The sequence below is a fragment of the Lissotriton vulgaris genome, chromosome 5 (genome assembly GCF_964263255.1).
Source record: "Lissotriton vulgaris chromosome 5, aLisVul1.2, whole genome shotgun sequence".
Classification (NCBI taxonomy): Eukaryota; Metazoa; Chordata; class Amphibia; order Caudata; family Salamandridae; genus Lissotriton; species Lissotriton vulgaris.
The window spans coordinates 946,972,521-946,993,685 of NC_141693.1; the positions used below are offsets into that span (position 1 = coordinate 946,972,521).

The 21,165-nt window shown below is 43.0% G+C and overlaps 1 protein-coding gene across 1 annotated transcript in view; it reads left to right on the forward strand.

Annotated features, from left to right (window-relative positions):
- Nucleotides 1–21,165, forward strand: part of TCERG1L (transcription elongation regulator 1 like) — a 1,282,749-nt gene that overhangs the window by 1,222,382 nt on the left and 39,202 nt on the right. Inside the window, exon 11 of the mRNA XM_086920244.1 lies at nucleotides 20,838–20,927. Coding sequence (XP_086776370.1) covers nucleotides 20,838–20,927 — 90 coding nt within the window. The remainder of the gene's footprint in view (nucleotides 1–20,837; nucleotides 20,928–21,165) is intronic.

The window sequence follows — 21,165 nt, forward strand, 5'->3', positions numbered from 1 at the left end:
AAATCAGGAGTGGAGGAAGCATTGATAGCGCAGAGGCAAAAATGCTAAATGTAGGCCTAAACTTAGTTGTTGGTACAATTCCTTTCTTTCATAGAAACATCTAATTTGGGGCACAATTTTGTGAGACATTTGTGGAAATCCTGGAATAAATACATTCCACCAAAGAGTTCCTAAGAACGAATTCATGACTGGAAACACACAATGAAACCAGAAACTATGAATGTAATGCAAGTTCAAGTTTCATCACTCATTAAATATATTTAAAATGTTCCCTTTTCTTAGCATTAGACAGCAACTCCCACATGGGTTCGAATTTCAATCCTCAAAAAATGGTGATTCCTAGTACACGTACAATATAGGCTTCTCTTGTTCTTGTTGCTTTACCAATGAACGCGTCCTCCAGTTAATACGAGGATTGTCATTGTAACATTGATGGTGAGCATTGCAGTCACACTTCGCAAATGTATCTTGCCCTAAAACTTTCCTTCTTAGGTCTCTGAATCGTTTACCTTCCTTACCTCATTCTACTTCCAAATGACCCCTCTTTGACCCAGGACCGCAATCAATTTTAAATTTTTTGGAAAACTCTTGTTTCATTGCATGCAAATGTGTTTTTTGTCTCCCTGAAAGCTAATGAAATACAACCAAACTACTGAACCTCGTCTGCAACCTCTTGGGTTCTAACAGGGTTCGTCCTAGGAAAAGTTCGTTATTTTAACTAGAAAACGAGAACTGAAGAACCTAAAATAGAGACAGGAAAGTCAATTCTGAAGTTGGTTCTTTGTTTTGGCTGCTCTGAGCCTCGGTTTCACTGATGGTTTGGTAAGAGGTTTAGGATTTACATTTAATTGTGGCTCTAGTTGGAAATGTTCTGCAATTTAGAAAAGTGCTTTATTTTGGGATACAGATTTTCAACTGGTTATTTGCTTTATGAAGAGTAATGGGAGTATGTGTCATGGAAGGATTGATCAAGATGACAGTCTGTTGACATTTCAGAGGGTACCAGCCTACATTCAATTTAACATGGAATAGAAGCTCATCATCTCCAGAAGCAGAGCAACACCTTAAGAAATATACTTGGGCACTAGTAAAAGGGATGGAGCTGTTTTCTTATAATACACCATGTTATGTTAGATTATGTCATGTGATGCTATGTTAAGTTAAATGTTGTTCTCCTCGTCTATGTTTGGTGTGTACCCTGAATACTGACCCCAGAATATCGATTGAACACAATACAGAGGTCAAAATTTTGAAAAACAAAAATTGACATGGAAATTCTTCCATGCACCCAGCACCTTTCACCATGGCAAAGGCCACTAGCACTCGAGTTGTGCAGGTTGTGCAACACCAAACGAGGTGACATACTACACTTAATCTGCTTATGCAAGGTCATGTGCCAAGCACAGAATCTGCTTCTTAAAGAACCCTTCAGACAGAAAGGCATTAGGAGCAGGAGATAAGCGGTGTTAGCATGCTTTAATCCAGGAAATACACAATTAAATTGTAGACTGGTCAAATTCCTTATGCTGGCTAAACAAAAAATGCCCAAGTTAGTGGAAGCTGAACAACATCTGGGCCGCACAATGCTAAAAAGCATATGTTCCCAACTAGGCCATAATAAGAACGTACTGCCAGAAGTAAAGGGTTAACCCTCACAACAAGCGGAGATTACTGGACCAAAACAATCATGCTGACCTGCAAAGAAACCAATGGCTGGACTAATTCGTAATTCATAGTAGCAAGACCCTCATAATGCCTACAACTAACTCGGACTTTAGATTGGAAAATTTGTTACCAATAAGGGGTTTTAAATTTTGTTTTAACTAGATACACACACTGATGAATATGTTAATTTACTTTTGTACTTTATGTAATAATATTGCAATCGTTTTAAGTAACTATGAAGGAAATAAAGAATCTGAATCTGAATCTGAATCTAGTCAAAGGGATGGAGCTGTTTTCTTATAATTCAGCATGTTATGTTAGATTATGTCATGTTATGCTATGTTAAGTTAAATGTTGTTTTCCTCTTCTATGTTTGGTGTGTACCCCTAACCCCTTAAGTGCTGCTGACGGCCAATGGTCGTCAGCAGCGCTACCTCCCCAGTGCTGCGCACGACCATTGAACGTCCATTCAGCACTAGTTCTAATGGACAGCGCAGCACTGGGGAGGAATGTGTAATAGCAGCTATGAGGTTAATCTGACCCCAGAACATCAATTGAACACAATACAGAGGCCAAAATATTGAAAAACAAAAATTGACAAGCACGTCTAGATTATCTATGCCTTCACAAATGCATATCTATATGGTACATATGGATTCAAGGTAAGTAGGTGTGGAGTTAGGAATAATAAATCTATGCCTTCCGATTTGTACTTACCTTTTGATATTTTATGACTCAATATCATGTCCTCAACATTGTTGTACCACAATATTCTGGAAGTCAATATTCAGTAGTACAAACCTATGTTATAGTCTATTATATTATATTTTGTGGAAATTGTGACTTTGACTAGGACGCCTAGGGTTATTTTTGTTTCCTGAAAGGCATGACTGCATGCACACGTTCTCTCTATGGTCCTGTTTCCCTTTGTCACAGTGGATATGTTCATATTAAACTATCCAAAGGTCTGTGTTCATGTGTACAGGACTCAATTTCAAATTCTCCTTTGCACGATCACCACACAACATACTGGGTACTCAAACACTATGCAACAAAACGTACTGTACAATTAGCATGTACACACAGTATAAATAAACACATCATGAATCCAAACAGTTATCTGTGTACAGGGCCATAAAAAACGTGTTAGGTACTTCCAAGACCCCAAGTAGCTAAGCATGCACAACCTTCCCCAACATCTCAAATATGCTTTATGGAAAAAATGGGATTGGTTACTCCCCCTTTTTTGTGAATATTCACTCTTAAAGAACCCAAAAGCATCAAAGAAATTGAGAGCTGATATGACCAGGTGGATTTTAAATGAGAATACTTATTTTTTAGATCATATCACACTTGTGTTGGCGCTACACCACCTTGTAAAACACATAGCTATAACCCAATCTATTAGCAATCATCATTATATCTTTATATCTATCTATCTATCTATCTATCTATCTATCTATCTATATATATATATATCTATATCTATATATATATATAAATATATATATCTATATATATATATATATATATATATATATATATATATATATATATATATATATATATATGTTACCTACTGGCGGTCCACAACATTCTATTAGGAATACCTTTGGCGCCGGTGGACGAACCTTCGTGATTTTCTCCAAGAAAATGGCCTGGTCAGTTCCGCTCCTTCTCTGAAAGTTTGGGGGTGATTCATCCAGGGGGGGCTGAGAAAAAAGGGGGTCCCAAAACGTATTTTCACCATGCAATTTTCCATAGGGACCTTTAGCCAGGGCTACAGCCCGAACGGCTGAACGGAATTACACAAAATTTGGCCGAGGTAGAGTTCTGTTCGCAGATTGTGCTTTTTGTTAAATGGTATAAATCCGTTCAGTAGTTTCTGAGAAAATTGCAAGTAAAATCATAGCGATATCTAGAGACGGAGTTCAGCACGCGTACTGAAATCTGTTCAATTACGAGCGCGAGCTGTATGCTGATGGGCTATGAACTGTCTGTCAACACTCGAAACCAGGAAGTGTTGGCGGCCATCTTGTGCCTCGCTAGAACCGTGGCACAAGAAAACAGTAAAGCAAAGTTGAGAAATAAGGGAAGGGGGTAGGCTAGAAACATTCTGACACTCTAGGCTTGCTCATGGGGTCGTACATGGATGATTAGGGTCTATTTTTTATTTTTATTTTTTTAACGGAAAATCGAGGCATACGCGTTTGGAAAGACGTACAATTACGAGCAAGAGCTGCATGCTGATTGATTGTCAATACCCCAAAATAGGAAATGTTGGCAGCCATCTTGTTTGCCGCGAGAGCCGAGTCACAAGAAAACAGTAAAACAAAGTTGAGATATAGGGAAAGGGGGCAGGGTAGAAACATTCTGACCCTATAGTCTTGGTCAGGGGGGTGGTACATGGATCTTTAGGCTCAATTTTTATTTAAAAAAAATACAAAATGGCGGAGTACTCGTGCAGTACTTGTACGCGGTGGAAAAGGTGAAAAAAAAAATAGAAGTCCGTTTTATTTATTAGGTCCCGGGGGGGAAATTAGGTGGGTAATTTTTAGAGCTATATTTCTATGACAGTATGTAAAACTTTCCATTTTTTTTTTGCTGCATCAGTTGTACTGTGTACGCATGCGCAACCTTGTATGCAAGTGCACTTTTTTCTTTTTCTTCAAGTTTGCCAAGCAAACATTTCCTGATTTTAGGTATTAAATTTGCCGCTTTGTTTTCCCGGGTCATGTGTGTTATCCGGTGCTATACTTTTGAAATATATTAATAAACATATTGTATGTATATTTATTTGAAATGTAGTGTCGAGGCGCCAAACGTTGATTACATACTCCGTCCAACCACCATTTTAGTAGTTTTCCTTCGTAATTTTTATTATACCTGTTACTTTCATTTTACCCTGCGTATATTTTCTCTGTGATCGATGAGATTTGGTGCCACAGATACCACGGTGTTTGTCCTTGGCCTCTGATCTTATGAGAGTTGGTCACACGTATACCTAGAAACTAATTTGAAGGACGTAAGGCACAGGCATTACAACACGTGTTGGTCAACAAAAAACATTGTTGAGATTATGCATTTATCATGTTTGGTAAATGCATACTAGTTGTAAAAGCATGTGTGAAAATGCCATATGCGTGCTAATGGTTTTGTGGTAACGATCACGAGTGGTTATGAACTGGGTTTGGGGTGGTGGAGTCTAGGGTACCAGGCGGAGGGGCACGCAGCTTGACTCATACAATATAGAGGTAATATAGGATTTTTAAAACTTACAAAACAATTATTCCATAATTGACCTAGATTAAGTCTTCTGTTAGTATGTTTATTAAATATATGAATATGTGTTTTAAAACAATTAAAAACATTTGCGCCTTTTTTGTACGGGGCGCCGTACATGACGTCACATGGAGGCTTTGATGCGACGCGTAAACTCAAAGCGTATTCGTAGCGTATGCTGAGAATGATTAGCAGTACAAACTATGGTGCAATCACTCTCTCACTGTCAAATCAGAGCACAGGGCGTGCTATGAGAATGGTTAGAAGTGGTCACTCATTGGAGATCCAATTCAGGTGTGTGGCTTATCCGCAGTATAATAACGTTATTTTTTAACCTGGTTAAGTTTGAGGTTTGCATGAAATACTATGCTATAGGCAGATATGGATGTTTTGGCAGCGCTTATGTTCATGAATCTTGGTTCTTACCATTTACATATAGGTGTCTGAGGGAGGGAAAAGAAGTCTATGTGAATGGCGAGGATTGCACAATAGTACCACATCACTCCTTAATTTGTAGACACATACAATTGCATGGCTCTTGTATACAAGATGCGCCTGATCTGGACTGAGTTTTGAAAGGAAGTCCGATACTTGCTATCATAACAACGTTCCGTTTACTGGAAACTGGAGTTATTTACTTTGAAATAATGGAGATTGTTGTTCAATGTTAGCAGGCATCGCTTACATGATTACGGTATCTGAGTGTGTGGTTTGATTAAAAAAAAGTTGTGTTAACTCCTCTGCATGGGAAGCTGGATGTTTCCATCTGGCGGTCGATTTCGACCTTGAAAGCAGAGTCAACCAAATGAGTCGTATTGTCTCAAAAAGAGGTCGCTCTTATATCTGGTACAGAAACATTTGTCATTCATGTAGCAAACACCCGCACAGAAGTGCATGATTTATTAAATACAGACGTGCTCTTGAATTTTGTGGAGTTAATTTAGAGTATCTTTAATGTGTCCTTGACTACGCAATTACTTTATTTTTTTAAAGTTAGAAGCAGTGGCCTTGTGACTTCTGTAGAAAGTATATTTGGTGTCTTTTTGGGATTTTTTCATTCGATTTTTTCCAGCACCTTTGGTGGATTGCGCTTAATACTCGCATTAGTTGCTGGTGTGCTTTTATTAATTTGTTTAAATAAATATGGATGCACGTCCTGCAGCAGACGATAAAATGTCTCGCCTGCTGCTGCTCCGCAACCGAATGCTTAGTTATTATGGAGCGCTGCCTCTTGCAACGTTGAGTGCAGCTAATGGATTATCGTTTTGATTCTCCTTTTTCACATGCGTTCAACCTGTGTTCCATTGCCTGAGCTGCGATTTCGACTGGGCCCTGGATTTCTGTCTCTGCAGTACGGTGTCTCCCAACGTGGATTATGACCAGTTGATGAGCCCCTTAGTGGTTCATGATTTGCTCTGTTCCGGCGGAATAATGGGACGTTGGAATGTTTCTGCAGCGGCGCTTGAGTTCTTGGCCCGCAGTTACATTGAAGATGACCCGAGTTTTCCTCCGATGGTGATTGAGGCTCCGGTGGTTGAGGAACATGTATGTTCATTCCCACTATTGAATTCAATGGCTGAAATGTTTTCAGATGAGAACAATGACTTTCTGTTGGAGGCTGTTGCTACATACTGTGCTTACACGCTGTTGGATTAAGACTCTTTTATTTTTCTACGTATTCTTTTTAATTTAGTTACTGCTTTCTATCAAAGAGCGAATAACTTTTTTTGGGAAATGTGAACTTGACTCTGCTTTTTAGGCTTAGACTCTGCGTTCCTAATTCGCCCACGTTTATATCATGTGCTTTGATCAAGAAAGGGTGCAGTGGGGCTGAGCATTGCACTCACACCCTGTTAAGTTAGTATGGGTTTATTAGAAGCTTACAGGCTATTTTTGCTTTCCAGATTTGTAAACTGCCTCACTAGTTTTGTGTGTATAGTGAAAGCATGGAACATCAAGGTTATCTTGAATACTGTGTCTGTTATTCAGAATGATCCTCGCACGTTCGAGCCATAATACATATGGAGCTGTGGCCAACTCTGATACTTGCGCGTTTCATAATCCATTGTGGAGGCAAAGTTACACACAGTTGGAGAACATTTGTATCCTGACAGTTTGTGCAGAACTCAATGTGATCCAATACTGCTGAGTACCAGATGTATGGGTCTGCCCAGGTAATCCTATGAGACCTTCTGTAGTTATAAACTAATCTGCTAGGTAGGGAGGGTGAAATGTAGGTATATCTTAAAATTGTTTACCTTTAGCATTATAGGATGCTTTTCCCGTTTGTATTTCATAGAATAGTAACAATGCTGACAACCTTGTTTCTGATAATATGTTTGGTTGCATTTTCTAAGGTACTGTGGATGAGATTATGGCGTTAGAAGTAAACATTTAAAAGTTGCATGTGTCTTTATTTAATCTTGTTTTTGACTGGTGTAAGAGTATATTGAAAGAGTGTTTTTGTTATCCACTTTACTTCATGTAATCTAAGTCGCATGTTCTGGGTTGACTGGTCATTGGTGTTTTTGCTCTAGGGTGAAGAACCAATGAATCACTGATTGCTAGTTTGGTAGGGGGTTTGTGTAGTAAGGTGGGTGTTGGTACACCCTAATTGACTGAGGTCCTAAGTCTTTATGAACAGTCCTGTGTATGATCCGAATTCCTGGAACACTAGTTACAACAAAAAGGCTCGATAAAGGGCTTGCACTTTGAATATGAATATAAAATAGAAGAATAGTTGATAATCACAGCTAAGGAATGCAGCAATTAGATGTATGTATGTGTGGATGATGTGTAGATTGAGTGGAAGATGAAAAACTTGAAAAATAAGAAAGGTTGGAGAGATGCAAACTACCCACTGCATTGTCAGTGAAGTGGATTTCCAGGTCATTACACAGATAGGGTGTTGCATTCCGCAGTGGGAGCAAGAGAAACTAGTACAACAACTAAGGAAGAAAGCTAGTGCTTAAAGTTAACACAGTTTGGCAGATTTACAAGGTCGTGGGAAAAATGATGCAAAAGTGGCGCAAGGGGCTTGTAAACCTGCCACAGTGTGTGGTAGAAAAGGCGCAAGAAAAGACAGAAGTGTGCAAATTATCCACTGCTATTCACGGGTAGTAGTTACCAAGAAGGCTGAATAAAGGGCCTGCACTTTGAATTTAAATTAAAGAAGAATAATTGATAAGCTTAGGCAAGAATGGTAGCAAGTAGGTGCATGTATTTGTGGTTGTTGTGTTGATTGAGTGGAAGATGACTAAGGTGAAAAACTAGAGAGGTTGCAGAGATGCAAACTTTCTTTGTAAAGGAAGTGGGTGTTTAGTTTTCCAGTGCTTATATATATATCCACTGAAAAAACCATAGGTTTCAGGCACGTTATAGTTAGGAATTAGCATTTAAAAAATCTTAGAAATTCACTGAAAAAACCATAGGTTTCCGCCACGTTATAGTTAGGAATTAGCAGTTAAAAAACATTAGAAGCAGAGGAGGAGCTTCGCGCGCAACCGTGATGGCTGCGTGAGCACAGGGCTCCCGGACCTTCGCCACCTCCGACACTTATCCTGACTATTATCCTGGTTATGACGACGGGTCATTGAAGACGCAACCCAGCTGATATAATAGCTGTTTCCAGAAATTGATTTGGACCCCGGGAACCGATTTTACGAAACTCTGAACTTTTATGGCCTGCTCCACGGAACTGCCCCGGGCTCGAGTCAATGGCCTGCCCGGGCAGTAATTGAACAACATCGGCCAGCCTATCCTACTCTCTACCCAGGTCTTAGCTTTCAGTTTTGCTTTTGGCCTCGTACCCTCCCCAACATCGGTTTTGCTCCTGCTACCTAGGGTTTACTCAACTCTGCAACTTCCCTCTAGTGCCGTGATTGAATGTCACTGTTCGTTTTATGGCGAGTGGTAACCTGTTCTTCTAGCGAACCCCTTTGGGTGATTTGAACGTAGCCATTTTAACCAGGTCTCAAGGTCCCCTCTGGGGCAAAGCTTTCAATATGGCTGGCAAACCGGAGATCGAGAGGCAAAAGACCAAGCCTGTCCACCGTGGGGGTACCATACAATCTAACGTTATGGACAAGTACACTCATCCTAAGGGATCCGCCGGTGGGGCGAGTAGGCTCTGGGAGATGCGGGAGACGACTCGACGGCGGGAGATGATTTGACTCTACGTGATGTCATGGGCGCCATTGCTGGCATGAAGACTTCTATTGGCCAACAATATGAGACTCTGGCCCAAAAACTTGATACTGCGGCGATCAACGTCAATCTGATCAGGGCAGATTTAGCTAAGACCAATGAAAAAGTCAAATCCCTGGACTTGAAGACCTCCAGCCTCATGACTGATGTTTCCGATCTACAAACGGAGGTCCGCAATCTGCGGTCCTCAAACGATTTCTTTTCTTGCCGACTGGAGGACTTCGAAAGTCGCGCAAGACGAAATAGCGTTCATATTGTGGGTGTCCCTGAAAAAACAGAAAGCCCAACTGTTGACCTCCTCGTGGAGGACCTCATCGTAAACCATCTTGCACCTAAAAGCCTGAGCAACTTCTTTGCGGTAAACCTAAGCAGGGTGCTGCCCCGCGGCCCATAACCGTCAGGATTTTCAACTTTCACGATAGAGACGCTATCCTGCAGGCGTAGCGCTTGGGTGGCCCCACGAAATTCGAAAATACCACGGTGATCTCTTACCCGGACTTCACCCAGCTTGTGCAGAAACAAAGGATGGGGTTCCAGTGGGTGAAGAGACGACTGAGAGACAGGGACATGAAATACGAAATGCTCTTTCCAGCTCGGCTATGTGTGGAATATGGAGATTGGACATTCTTTTTTGATCATCCTGAGGCTGCAAGTGACTGGCTCGACATGCTGCCCAGGCAGCAGGAACACTCTGAACACTCTGGAGGAGCTGAAGGTGGCCCGATGGAGCAGGAATGAGAAACGGACTTGGTTCTCTGGACTACATATAGACCTTCCAGCTGTGGTTTGATGATTCTTAAACTTGCTTTGATAGAGGTGGTTACCCAGGGGTGGCGAGGGGGGTGAGTCTCTTCCTCCTCTAGGGTTTCTTTTCGTAGATTAGTTATAGGTTAGGGTGACAGGCACACTGCAAGTTGGGGTGGCTTTTGAGTCTAACGTAGGGGTGCAGGGTAGTGGGTCTGGTTTTGGGAGTTTGTTGGGGGGTGGAGGGGGGAAGTTGTTGATGTTTGGATCATTTCAAGGCATTGTATTGATAGACTTCTGGACCTGGATGCCGCGTTCGTTGTGGGGTGGATGCAGCAATCATTCCTGGGATGGGGGTAGGGGATTGAAATTATTATGTTGGAATGTTAATGGGTTGGGGGACAGGATAAAACGTGGTGTGGTATTACAACTATTAAGACGCCTCTCCCCTGATGTTGTGCTGCTGCAGGAGACACACCTGATAGGAAACACATGCCACGCTATGAATCGACGGGGCTACCGTCTTCTGGCGCACTCTGGATTCACTACCGGCTCTAGGGGGATGGGTATCCTGGTCAGGGGTTCCCTCCCTCTGGAGGTCGATGATATCATCCTTGATGATAGGGGGTGGTAAACCGCCATTATTGGAAGATGGGAGGGGAAGGTTATCACCCAGCTTTCTGTTTATGTCCCGCCTGGCCTCCAGACTACGACCTTTGCCGACTTGGGGAGAGTGATTCTGGGGTTCCCGGAAGGCATCCTGGTGGTGGGTGGTGATTTTAATTCGGTAGTATCCAGAAATAGCGACCGCTACCCCCCCAGGGAACTCGTGAAGTCTCGGTCCTGGCTGGGTGGCTGCCTAGATACTTTGGGATTAATAGTTTGTTGGAGACTGCTTCATCCGGGGCAGTAGCAATACACCTTTCACTCTGGTGCTCACGGTAGTCTCTCGAGACTCGATTACATACTGATGCCCGCGACACAGGCCTCCTCTGTCAGAGAGATTAGACATCTGGCCAGGGGTATTTCAGACCACTCTCCTTTATGGCTTGTCATTGACACAAGGCTGGGAACTGAGGGCCGAGTAGCCCCGATCAACCCTTGGTATCTCCGCGACCCTAAGATCCGTGCAGAGTTGGTCAAATCACTGGATCAATACTTCATGGAAAATGAGGGGTCTGTGTCATCTTCTTTCTCACTACGGGAAGCCTACAAGACTGTTATCCGTGGCCAGGTGCTATCATTAATCAATAGCGCTAAGGAACGTAAATACGAGGCAGTTGTCCGACTTGAGACTGAAATAACTGACTTAGAAAGGGAATTGGAATTTGGTGTAGCCCAGGACAAGCTCCACCTCCTCAGTCTTAAACAACTTGACTATAGAGCGCTGGTGACGGATGCCGCCAAAGTGATGAGCAGAGAGCAGCAAGGATGTCTGTATGATGTGGGTGATAAGGCGGGAAAGTTGATAGCTTGGCTAGACAAGAAGGAGAGGGCTAGTCGTGTGGTTCCTTTGATTGAGAGAGCGGATGGAGTGAGAGTACCTGACCCCACTGAGATTGTGGAGTGCTTTTCAGAATACTTCCGAACTGTATATTCCCCTGTATCAGACAGGCCGGAGCAGGACTCACATCTGCTTCTACGAGACATTGCACTGCCCCGCTTATCGGAATTAGACAGGGAATTGATGGACGCAACCCTTTCCGTCGATGAGGTGACGACTGCTGTCCGCTCCATGTGGTCGGGAAAGGCCATGGGCCCTAATGGACTCCCCATTGAGCTCTACAAGCTGCGCCCGGATAAAATAGCACCGTATCTTCGATCGATGTTTTTAGAGTCGCTAGATGCGGGCTCCCTCCCTCCTGATCAACGACTTGTGTCTATTGTTGTGATTCACAAGGAAGGGAAGCCGCGAGATCGTTGTGCATCGTACAGACCCATTTCGCTCTTAAACACTGAGCCCAAGATCCTCGCAAAAGTGCTCACGAACCGCTTGATAACCATCATTGGCGACCTGATCCATCCAGATCAATCCGGTTTCATTCCACACCATAACACGGCATTGAATCTTTGGCGCTTGCATGGCGCCCTTGCTAGGGCGTCGTCGTTACGTGAGCTGGCCATTTTGGCCTCTTTGGACGCCACAGTGGCGTTCGATACGCTAGAATGGCCGTACCTCTGGGCAGCCCTTGCTAAGTTTGGTTTTGGCCCTGCTTTTATCGGCTGGGTGAAATTACTGTATGAGGAACCATTGGCCCAGGTGGTCGTGAATGGTCGAGTTTCTGGCTCGTTTACCCTGGGAAGAGGCACGCTCCAAGGATGCCCGTTGTCTCCGCTTCTTTTTGCCCTCGCTTTGGAACCCTTGGCTGCCTGGCTGAGGTGGGAGCCATCGATGAAGAGTATTCGATGGACTCCAGACTTCGAGGACCGAGTGTCACTCTATGCGGATGATATCCTGCTGTATCTCACATCGCCTCGGAAGTCGCTGATAGTGTTATTTGATGTGTTAAATTCTTTTGGGAAAAATTCTGGCCTCGTAATTAACTGGTCCAAGTCCTGTGTATATGTCCTTTCAGGTGAGTCTCCTCTCTTGCCACGTGGGTGCCCCATACAGGTGGTGCAGGCAGGGTTTAAATACTTGGGGGTCTTTATCGCCCTGGATCCTGTGGTCCGCAATGAACGTAACTTACTACCCCCGCTTCAACGCCTAAGGTCCGATGTTGAGGCATGGCACAAGCTTCCGTTGTCCCCTCTCGGATGAGCGGCATTATTCAAGATGATGTCGCTACCCCGGTTCTTATATGCGTTACAGAATACATTTGACACTATCCCAGCAAGCTACTTCCAAGAGGTGGAAAGTCTACAGAGACAACTGATATGGGGCGGGCGATCCCGTATTGCCCTCGCCAAATTGACACTCCCGTGGTACGATGGTGGAATCGCACTCCCGGATATTAGGCGCTACTATTGGGCCTCCCAGCTGGGGGCGATTAATCATGGTACGTACGGTCCTGCATCGAATCCCGCGTTCGAAATGGAAAAGTGGCTGTTGCCTGGCGGGGACTACAACAGGGTGCTCTATACAAAATCTGCCGGGAAGATGCTCACGGGTCCGACCAAGGTAGTGGTGCAAGTATGGTATCGTGCTAATGCTGCAATGGGATGGAAGAATAGATTGACACGAGCGACTCCACTCTACGCATCCGAGAGACTGGGCTCCCTGTGGAAGATGAAAGGCTTCGACAGGTGGGACGTGATTGGTATATGCAGGGTGAATGACGTATGGACCAAGGACAGGGTCAAGACTTTTGAGGAGTTGAAGGTGGAGTATGATTTGAGTGACAGAGAGTTTTTCCGTTACAAGCAGATTCAGCAAGCACTGACATCGGTTTTTCCATCGGGTACTACTGTCCCGGAGGCATCCCCACTTGAAGATCGGGTACTGGATGGGTACGTCCCCGACAGTCCGATCTCGCTAATCTACAAAAAACTGATAAATAATAGGGTTGACATCCTACACCGTCTCAGAGAGGCCTGGACCAGCGATGGTCTGGAGTTGGACGAGGAGGACTGGCAGTCGGCGGTATCCTCACCGAAGGAGGTTGCAATTCCGGCTCGTCTTCGGTTTGTGCAGCTCAAAATCTTTCACCGGATCTACGTGACTGGTCCTCGCCTGGTTACCATGGGATATTCCTTGGATGGGATGTGTAGCCATGGGTGCTGCTTCTTGGGCACTTTTCTCCACATACTCTGGGAGTGCCCGGTGGTTGTGCATTTCTGGAATCGAGTGCATGAAGTTATGGAAGAGGTCAGGGGTGTTGCGTTGTTGCCTGAAACTAGGATGCTTGTTGAATGTTTGGGAGCCGACTGACTATGATGTGGCGCAGACGCAGTGGGTGACCCTCGGGAATATGATTGCCAAGAGAGATATAGCGCAATTATGGGGATCCCAGAGGCCGCCCACTGTTCTGGCATGGAAGGAAAATATGGACTGGTGTATGTTTAGAGAGAAGACGTTATACGTTGCACGTGGCAAGCCCCGAAAATGAGGGAAAGTCTGGGGCCAGTGGAACTCCTACCGAGGTGAAATATGTACACCTCCCTTCGCACATGTAGTGACTACCCCACCTTCCCCCTCACCCGACATTCCTACTGCTGTTTTAGCTAAAATGCCCCCTGACTTGCAATTCCCCTTGCTTTCCCCCATCCCGTACTGTTGTTGATCGTATCAAAATTGTATGCTTTCCTCCCTCACAGGACGCTTCATTGTATTGCCTTGTTTCTTTACTGTTTATGTTTTAAATTTTAATAAAAAGAAATATAAAAAAAACCTTAGAAATTCACTGAAAAAACCATAGATTTCACCCATGTTATATGTAAGATTAACTACATATCATGGTCAACCTTTGGACAATAGATGTAAGATTTAAAGTATAAAATTGAAAGTTTAGCTATAACACATATCCCACACGAGGCAGTCTAGTGGTATTACTTCACAAGTTATTCCTATGTATGTATAGACTCTCTGGGCCCCAAGTTCGCCGGATTTTAATTAAGCATTCTTTCTCGATTGTGCTTTTAAGCGAGTGATCCAGACCGAACCGAGATACTTGGCGACACCTCATACAATTGAGGATCTGGATTAGACCGTTCTCAGAATTCGCAAGGCATCAATGTGGTTTCTAGTGCCCAAAAGAATACAAACCGGCTTGAGCCATTTGGCCCTTGCCTGCTTATAAGCTAGACAGACAAAGAATAAATGGGCTCATCCCTCACGGAGCGACAGCGTAACCCATTACCACAGGTTACCGTCTACAGTCGTACACGACTGTTCCCTAGAAGCAACAATTTCTCCTTTACATCTTGTACGCTGACTACCCAGTCTACAACGTTTACTCTACCTTACCCGTGTAAGACTCACCATGCCATTCACAGCCCTGATGATTCACAGGCTTCGTCCTGCTTGATGAAACACGTGTAGGCTGGCGTCTGTATATTCCCCAAAAAGAATCACATAAAGCTTTCACCAAACCAACAGCTTCATCTCTGTTTGTCCTGCAATATATTTATACCGAATTGTTTATCTAACGTGTGCACAGTAATTGTTTGTAAAGAATAAATAGGCTATAGTTTCCTGCTGGGCATCACAGCTCCGACAGTTTGCTGAGATGGAAATTGTTGGGTCCCTATTGGCCAGTAAAGAATTTAGCATTTGGGATCCGAATCTAAACTGAATATATAGAGCCCTGTCTCTAGATGTCCTGATTAGGTCTAAGTAGGGTTCCATGGATACGAGTGGCTTATGCCGAAGGAACTCGTCAGTTAATCTACCAAGCCTTGGGTTGTGTAAGACCTGGAGGTTAACCCAGTTCCAATAGATCTTTTTTAAGTCACTCTTGGTCGGCGGGACATGCTTAGCCCATGCTTCGGCTAACCCTAGCTTAGTCAGTAGGTCCCTAATATCTCGAAGCCACTTAACCCTTCTGTTGGTATCCAGGGATATGGGCCGCCGCATAACTACGAAGTTCTGGAGTGCGTCTTAATCTTATCCAGTACAAGAGGGGGCGAAGTCTGGCCACCTCACTAAATGTATATATATATATATATATATATATAGATTCCAACCGGAAAGTTGGTGCGACGCTTCCACACCGAACCCAGTGCGCAGACACAGATGAATAAATCCACAGCCAGACTTACTTAGGATATTTCTTCGTCCTTTAATGCATATAAAGTGCAGAGGTGCAACACACTGCCAAACAGATGCGTTTCGGGCGTGAACGCCCTTGCTCACTGTCAGCGGGTAAGCGGTACATGATTCATTTAAGTACATTGGTTAATTGCATAAACGCGCCAAAAAATCCTCTGCAGTTTCATTGAACTAAAGAGAGGACTAAGGCAGGAACCCATTCACATTGTACGTTATTAATAGTTCGGCCATTTTACAACGGAGCAAAGTTGGAAGTTTTTGCATGACATTATTTGGTAAGAACATACCTTTAGAAATATTCCCATTCTTACTGAGATTGTGGTATAACTTTTAACAGTAAATGCAAGGAATTATTTATATAAAGTGCAAATGCTTAGCAGCCGTTGTTATAAAAATACTACGAGTGCAAATACGCAAAATTACTAACTGTGCAAATACGCAACATATTAATTGTACAAATACGTTAATTTACACAAAATAGTATTGAATATATATACATAATAAAGTGCAAATGCTCAGCAGCCGTTATTGTGCAAACATTATGAGTGCAAATACGCAAAATTATTAACTGTGCAAATACGCAACACATTAATTGTACAAATACATTAATTGACAAATAATGGCATTTCATGTATATACACAAATCTAAAATCAAGTCCTTGCGTTCTATAGCTTATACCACACTGTGTAATTACCATATAGGTCTAACCAAAACATATGGAAAATATTAAAAGATTCCATTGTATGTCATAACTTCGTCAAATGAAAATTCATAATAACTGTTACAGAGCTCTTTAGAATGGGTTTCCACTATTATAGTAAATGATCAATGTTCAAGCGCGTGTAATATATATCCAATTCGCATTATGCACTGATCTACCGCTAGAAAAAATACAGAAAAATAACCAGAAGGTGAGGGAGTGCTGGGATGTCCTACTTACATAAATAGGAAGACATCTGGGGGTGAAGGGAATAAAATTCCAAACTTAAACTGTTTCAGTGATTTAAAATATGTGAACACATAGAATTTCATCTTTGTCCACTTGTCAAAAAGAATTATATATATATATATATATATATATATATATATATATATATATATATATATATATATATATATATTCACCATTCCGTCGCTTCCACCTCGCTCTGGAGTTACAGCCAGCCAGGGTAAATAGGACACGGACCAGTCAAGTTTCGTTTTCGTTTATTTAGTGCAGGTAAAGTCCATGACGTTTCGGCTCCACGAGCCTTGTTCACATGTACATGTATATATATATATATATATATATATGAACAAACCACCCAACTGCCATAGAACCTCCATGGAAATCAGGCACGGACACAAAGTGGCTTCGGATTCGGCATTTATTTCATGATGCAGGACGCCCTCAATCACGAGCACAAGGAGAGACACGTTTCAGCCGTCAGGAGGCCTTTGTCAATCTAGTTTGACTCTTCGTAACTCATAGGTTAAATAGCCCATCCCACTAGCCCCTTAAGTAGACATAAAAGACATACTTTAAGGTAAAGGTTCCTACTGCAGTTTCAATACAGCAAACTAGCACTTCCTCAAGCTCTTCGTTAGTACCAATATAAATAAGAAGCATAATACTAGTATGAAACGCACAGTTTGTCAAAGTTGCAAAGTTAACTAGAAAAGCAAGAAAATGTACAATGTAGCATGCTTAGTAATTAAAACACGGCTCCGTAGGACACCTCGGGCACTTAAACAGATAAGCCAAACTAACATCCAGTGTTGCCTAAATATACAAAATAATTACAAAAATATTTAAAATACAGCTGCCGCTCGTATTCTTAGTGTTCATTAGTGACTGTCCATTGTCCCGGTGGTTATTATGAGCTCATGTGAGTTCTGCCGCCCCACAGTATTGGGCTGTGTCTCGGAAGGATACCTGGTTACTGCCATGTCTGTACAGAACGCTAGTGCTGCCTCAAAGTCTTGGGACCAGTGAATGATACCAGCGCATTGATTTGTAAAATGAAAGCATGGACTAAATAACCCATGCAAGAATTCATAGCTGTCAATTCACCAAAATGCGAGGGGTAGTGGAAGCGACATCAAACACCATATGACCTTTACTTTCACACACAAATTCACACATGCACACACATTCACATTTACACACACTGTCTCTCATGTAAGCACACTCTCACCTGCAAGCACATACACCACCATGCATTTGAAAACATTTCTACTGACCTCGAATGCCAACAAGGGTCATACCCCAGCTAATTGTACTCAATTTTTTATTACACTAATAGTGAATATTAAAACATTATTCACTATTGGTATACTAAAAATCGACAGGATACAAAAAACGTGGAGCCCCAACCAACCAATGGCTGTAGGGATGAGCTTCCCCAGTGTTTCTTGAACTGATTTTGCGACATCTGAGGTCAGGGGTCACAAAGGTAGAACCAGGGGTCACAAAGGGGCAAGCCAGGCTCACAACGGCGACCCCAGGGGAACCCCTAAATGGCTTCCAAGCAAGAATTCAGAATCATAACCAAAAAATCGCAGCAGATAAGGACAAATCAGCTGTAGATATTTAAATTACTGAACTATTTTCTGAGTTGATTTTCTCACAGAAGCATTTCTCATTTTCCACAAACATTCTAAATTATTTTTAAAACTTCAGTACAATTGTATGGCTGCAACAGAAATACTGCTAATGATCCTTGCCTGCTCTTCACTACCACATAGAATTGCAAACCTAAATTTGGAGAGTAATTAATGCAAGTAAATAGCATCATTTGCCCCCATGCTGGGCAGCTAAAAGATAATAAATAAAGAGTTTCAGTGGGGTGGCTCACCTGGGGCCCTGATGCCACTGAACCTGCTGTAAAAAGAGTTGCTATGCTCCTTTTCATTAATCAGAATGTGCATTTCCTGAGCCACTTTGTGGCGACCTCCCAGTACAATTTAAGCACACAAACATTGTTGGATTTGGACAGTAGCCTAGATAAAGCAAGTGCAATGAAGGAATTGTGGAAAGAGTCGAGTCAGTTTGTCACCTCAGTCTTTTGTCTCTGCCTTAATTGCCTCGCTGAATCCTAATGTTTCTTCTAATGAAGCAGAACGTCTTGATAAAGTAAGGCACTCAAGCACCACCTGGCTCCCCTTCTTCTTCACCTGCTGCTTCCCCTCAATTAGTTCCGTCGGAGACAGATTGATGGTGTGGATTTCTATGGTTGGAGCCTCTGAAAAGAAAAGGTCTGACTGCAATCCTAAAGGAGTTATCTGCCTTTCTTTTCTCAAGTTATGACTGAACATCAAGGTGGTCTTCATGCAGATAGTGCCTGCTTGTTATTCCCCATTTGGAGAGGGTATTAGTACACACTATGACATACCACAGTCCGCAGCTTCACACAGCTGAATATTAATGGTCTGGAGCAGACACCCTAGAGCCGTACTATTGAAAGTGACCAGGGGTGATTGTGCCCCGTTCTTGGGACTCACGCTACTTTGGTAATATAGAAGGTTCTACAGATGCTTGTGGGCCCCCTTTTATTGTACAAATTCTGCCGGCTCACATTTTTAAACAAAGCAGTCACAATGGCCATTTCTCTCATCTGCAACAGGCTGTCGCCTTGTGCATATGAGGATACACTTTGGGGCAGATTTACAAGAAAGTGATGCATCTGTAAAGATGCATCACTTTTCCTGTGCCACCATTAGAAACCCTTGCACAATAAAGGATGCGCCGTATTTACAATACGGCGCACCATGGAGCAAGGATTGACATGCGTCAGAAATTCTGACGCATCTGTTGACGCAAAAGTCATTCATTGCTGGAGTCGTGTCACAAGCACGATCCAACACCGGCAATGTAGAGGGAGGCCTATCCTCATTGTGATGCGTCACTCTTTACGCCTGCTTCAAGCAGGCGTAAGAATTTGACACAGTGGCATTCTAGAAGTGGCGCAGTGAAATCTTGTAGATTTCACTGCGTCACTTCCACAAGGCTTTTTGCGTTGGAACACCCAACCTGCATACATTATACCTGACACAGGTGTAATGTGACGCAGGGCTTTACAACGTGACGCATCTACCTACATGCTTCATGTTGTAAATGGGCTGCATTTTTATGCTGGTACTGTGCCACAAAAAGTAACACAACAGCGGTTCAAAAATGACGCAAGAGGCTTGTAAATCTGCTCCTTTGCCTTTATACGTCTAACATATTTCAGATGATGCAACGGCAAAGAAGGTGTTTTTAAGTTGCACATATTTTGGACCACATAGAGGTGATGTGCAGTCAGTACACACCCCCAAGGGAATGACTAGGGAAGGGTTAGCACAAGGCGCAGGGGGAACCCATAGGCATCCCCATGTAGACAGGTAGAAATATTGCAATGCACCCATCCTCAGGGAATGTGTTTCCTCCTGTTCCAAAGGAAGTTGGTCAGCCTCTAGTGAAAGACATAACCACAGCTTCAAACAGTGGCCCTGTCTTTCTTGAAATACCCTCTCTTTAGTCCAGGTGCAAACTTTCAGATTTCACGTCTGCAATGAGAAGTGCACACTTTTATATGTCATAAAGTAGACAAGTCAGCACCAGTTTACACTGGGTGTGCAACAGCACACACAGGGGACAGAGAACTTAGGGGTCTATTACGGTGGTGGGTGTACTTTGTCCGCCTGCCATCGGCCCGGGATATGAGACCATCCGCTATGTGTGCATCGGTCCCACATATGCAAATAGGATGCTCCTGCCACACTGGTAAGCGCATTCCCCCTATCTAGCAGACACCGCCACCATATTCAACCCTCTTCCACCAAAAGCAACGGACGGTCTTCCCGTCCGCTGCATTACCCCTGGGGGGAAATGGGAGGTGGGCGGGGGATGATGTCGGGTGGGAAACCACCGCCAAGCGGGCGGTAGCAATCCACCCGACATCATAATAGAATCCCCCAGGTGTGCTTATGTGGGCCCCGGTATTTCTTCAGCTGTAACTCTGAATATTTTTACTGACATACTCACTTCTATTTGTAATTGGTGATATATTAGTTTTGCCATCATGCATATTCAATGAGCGAGAAACATTCACCTGGGAATTTGCACAGGATTTTTATTTATTCTAAACAAAACATATATACAAGGACGATGTGCACGTTATTCATCTATCAATTTATTGCGATTTCACTAAAGTGGAGAACGTAAGAGTACAGTCATGAAAATAAATATGTGAAATTGTTTTCTAGGTGTCGGCGTTTTCTACATGGGAGAAAGAATTACATAAGATTGTATTTGACCCTCGTTATCTGTTATTGAACTCCGAGGAAAGGAAACAGGTACGTTTTCTAAGATTACTGGCTACTCTGATGCCACCTTCTCTTCCATTTGCATTTACTTGTTTTTTTGAGTGTAAATAGTTAATGTACATTCCACAGGGGAGAACAAGACAAGTACATCGTTAGCAACATGTATTATATGCATCACAATTGAGAATACCAATCAAGACTTCCTATAGTGAACTGGAAACTATGCCAAGTATTCTGTTCGAGGAGTTTGTCTCGTGATTGTAGAATG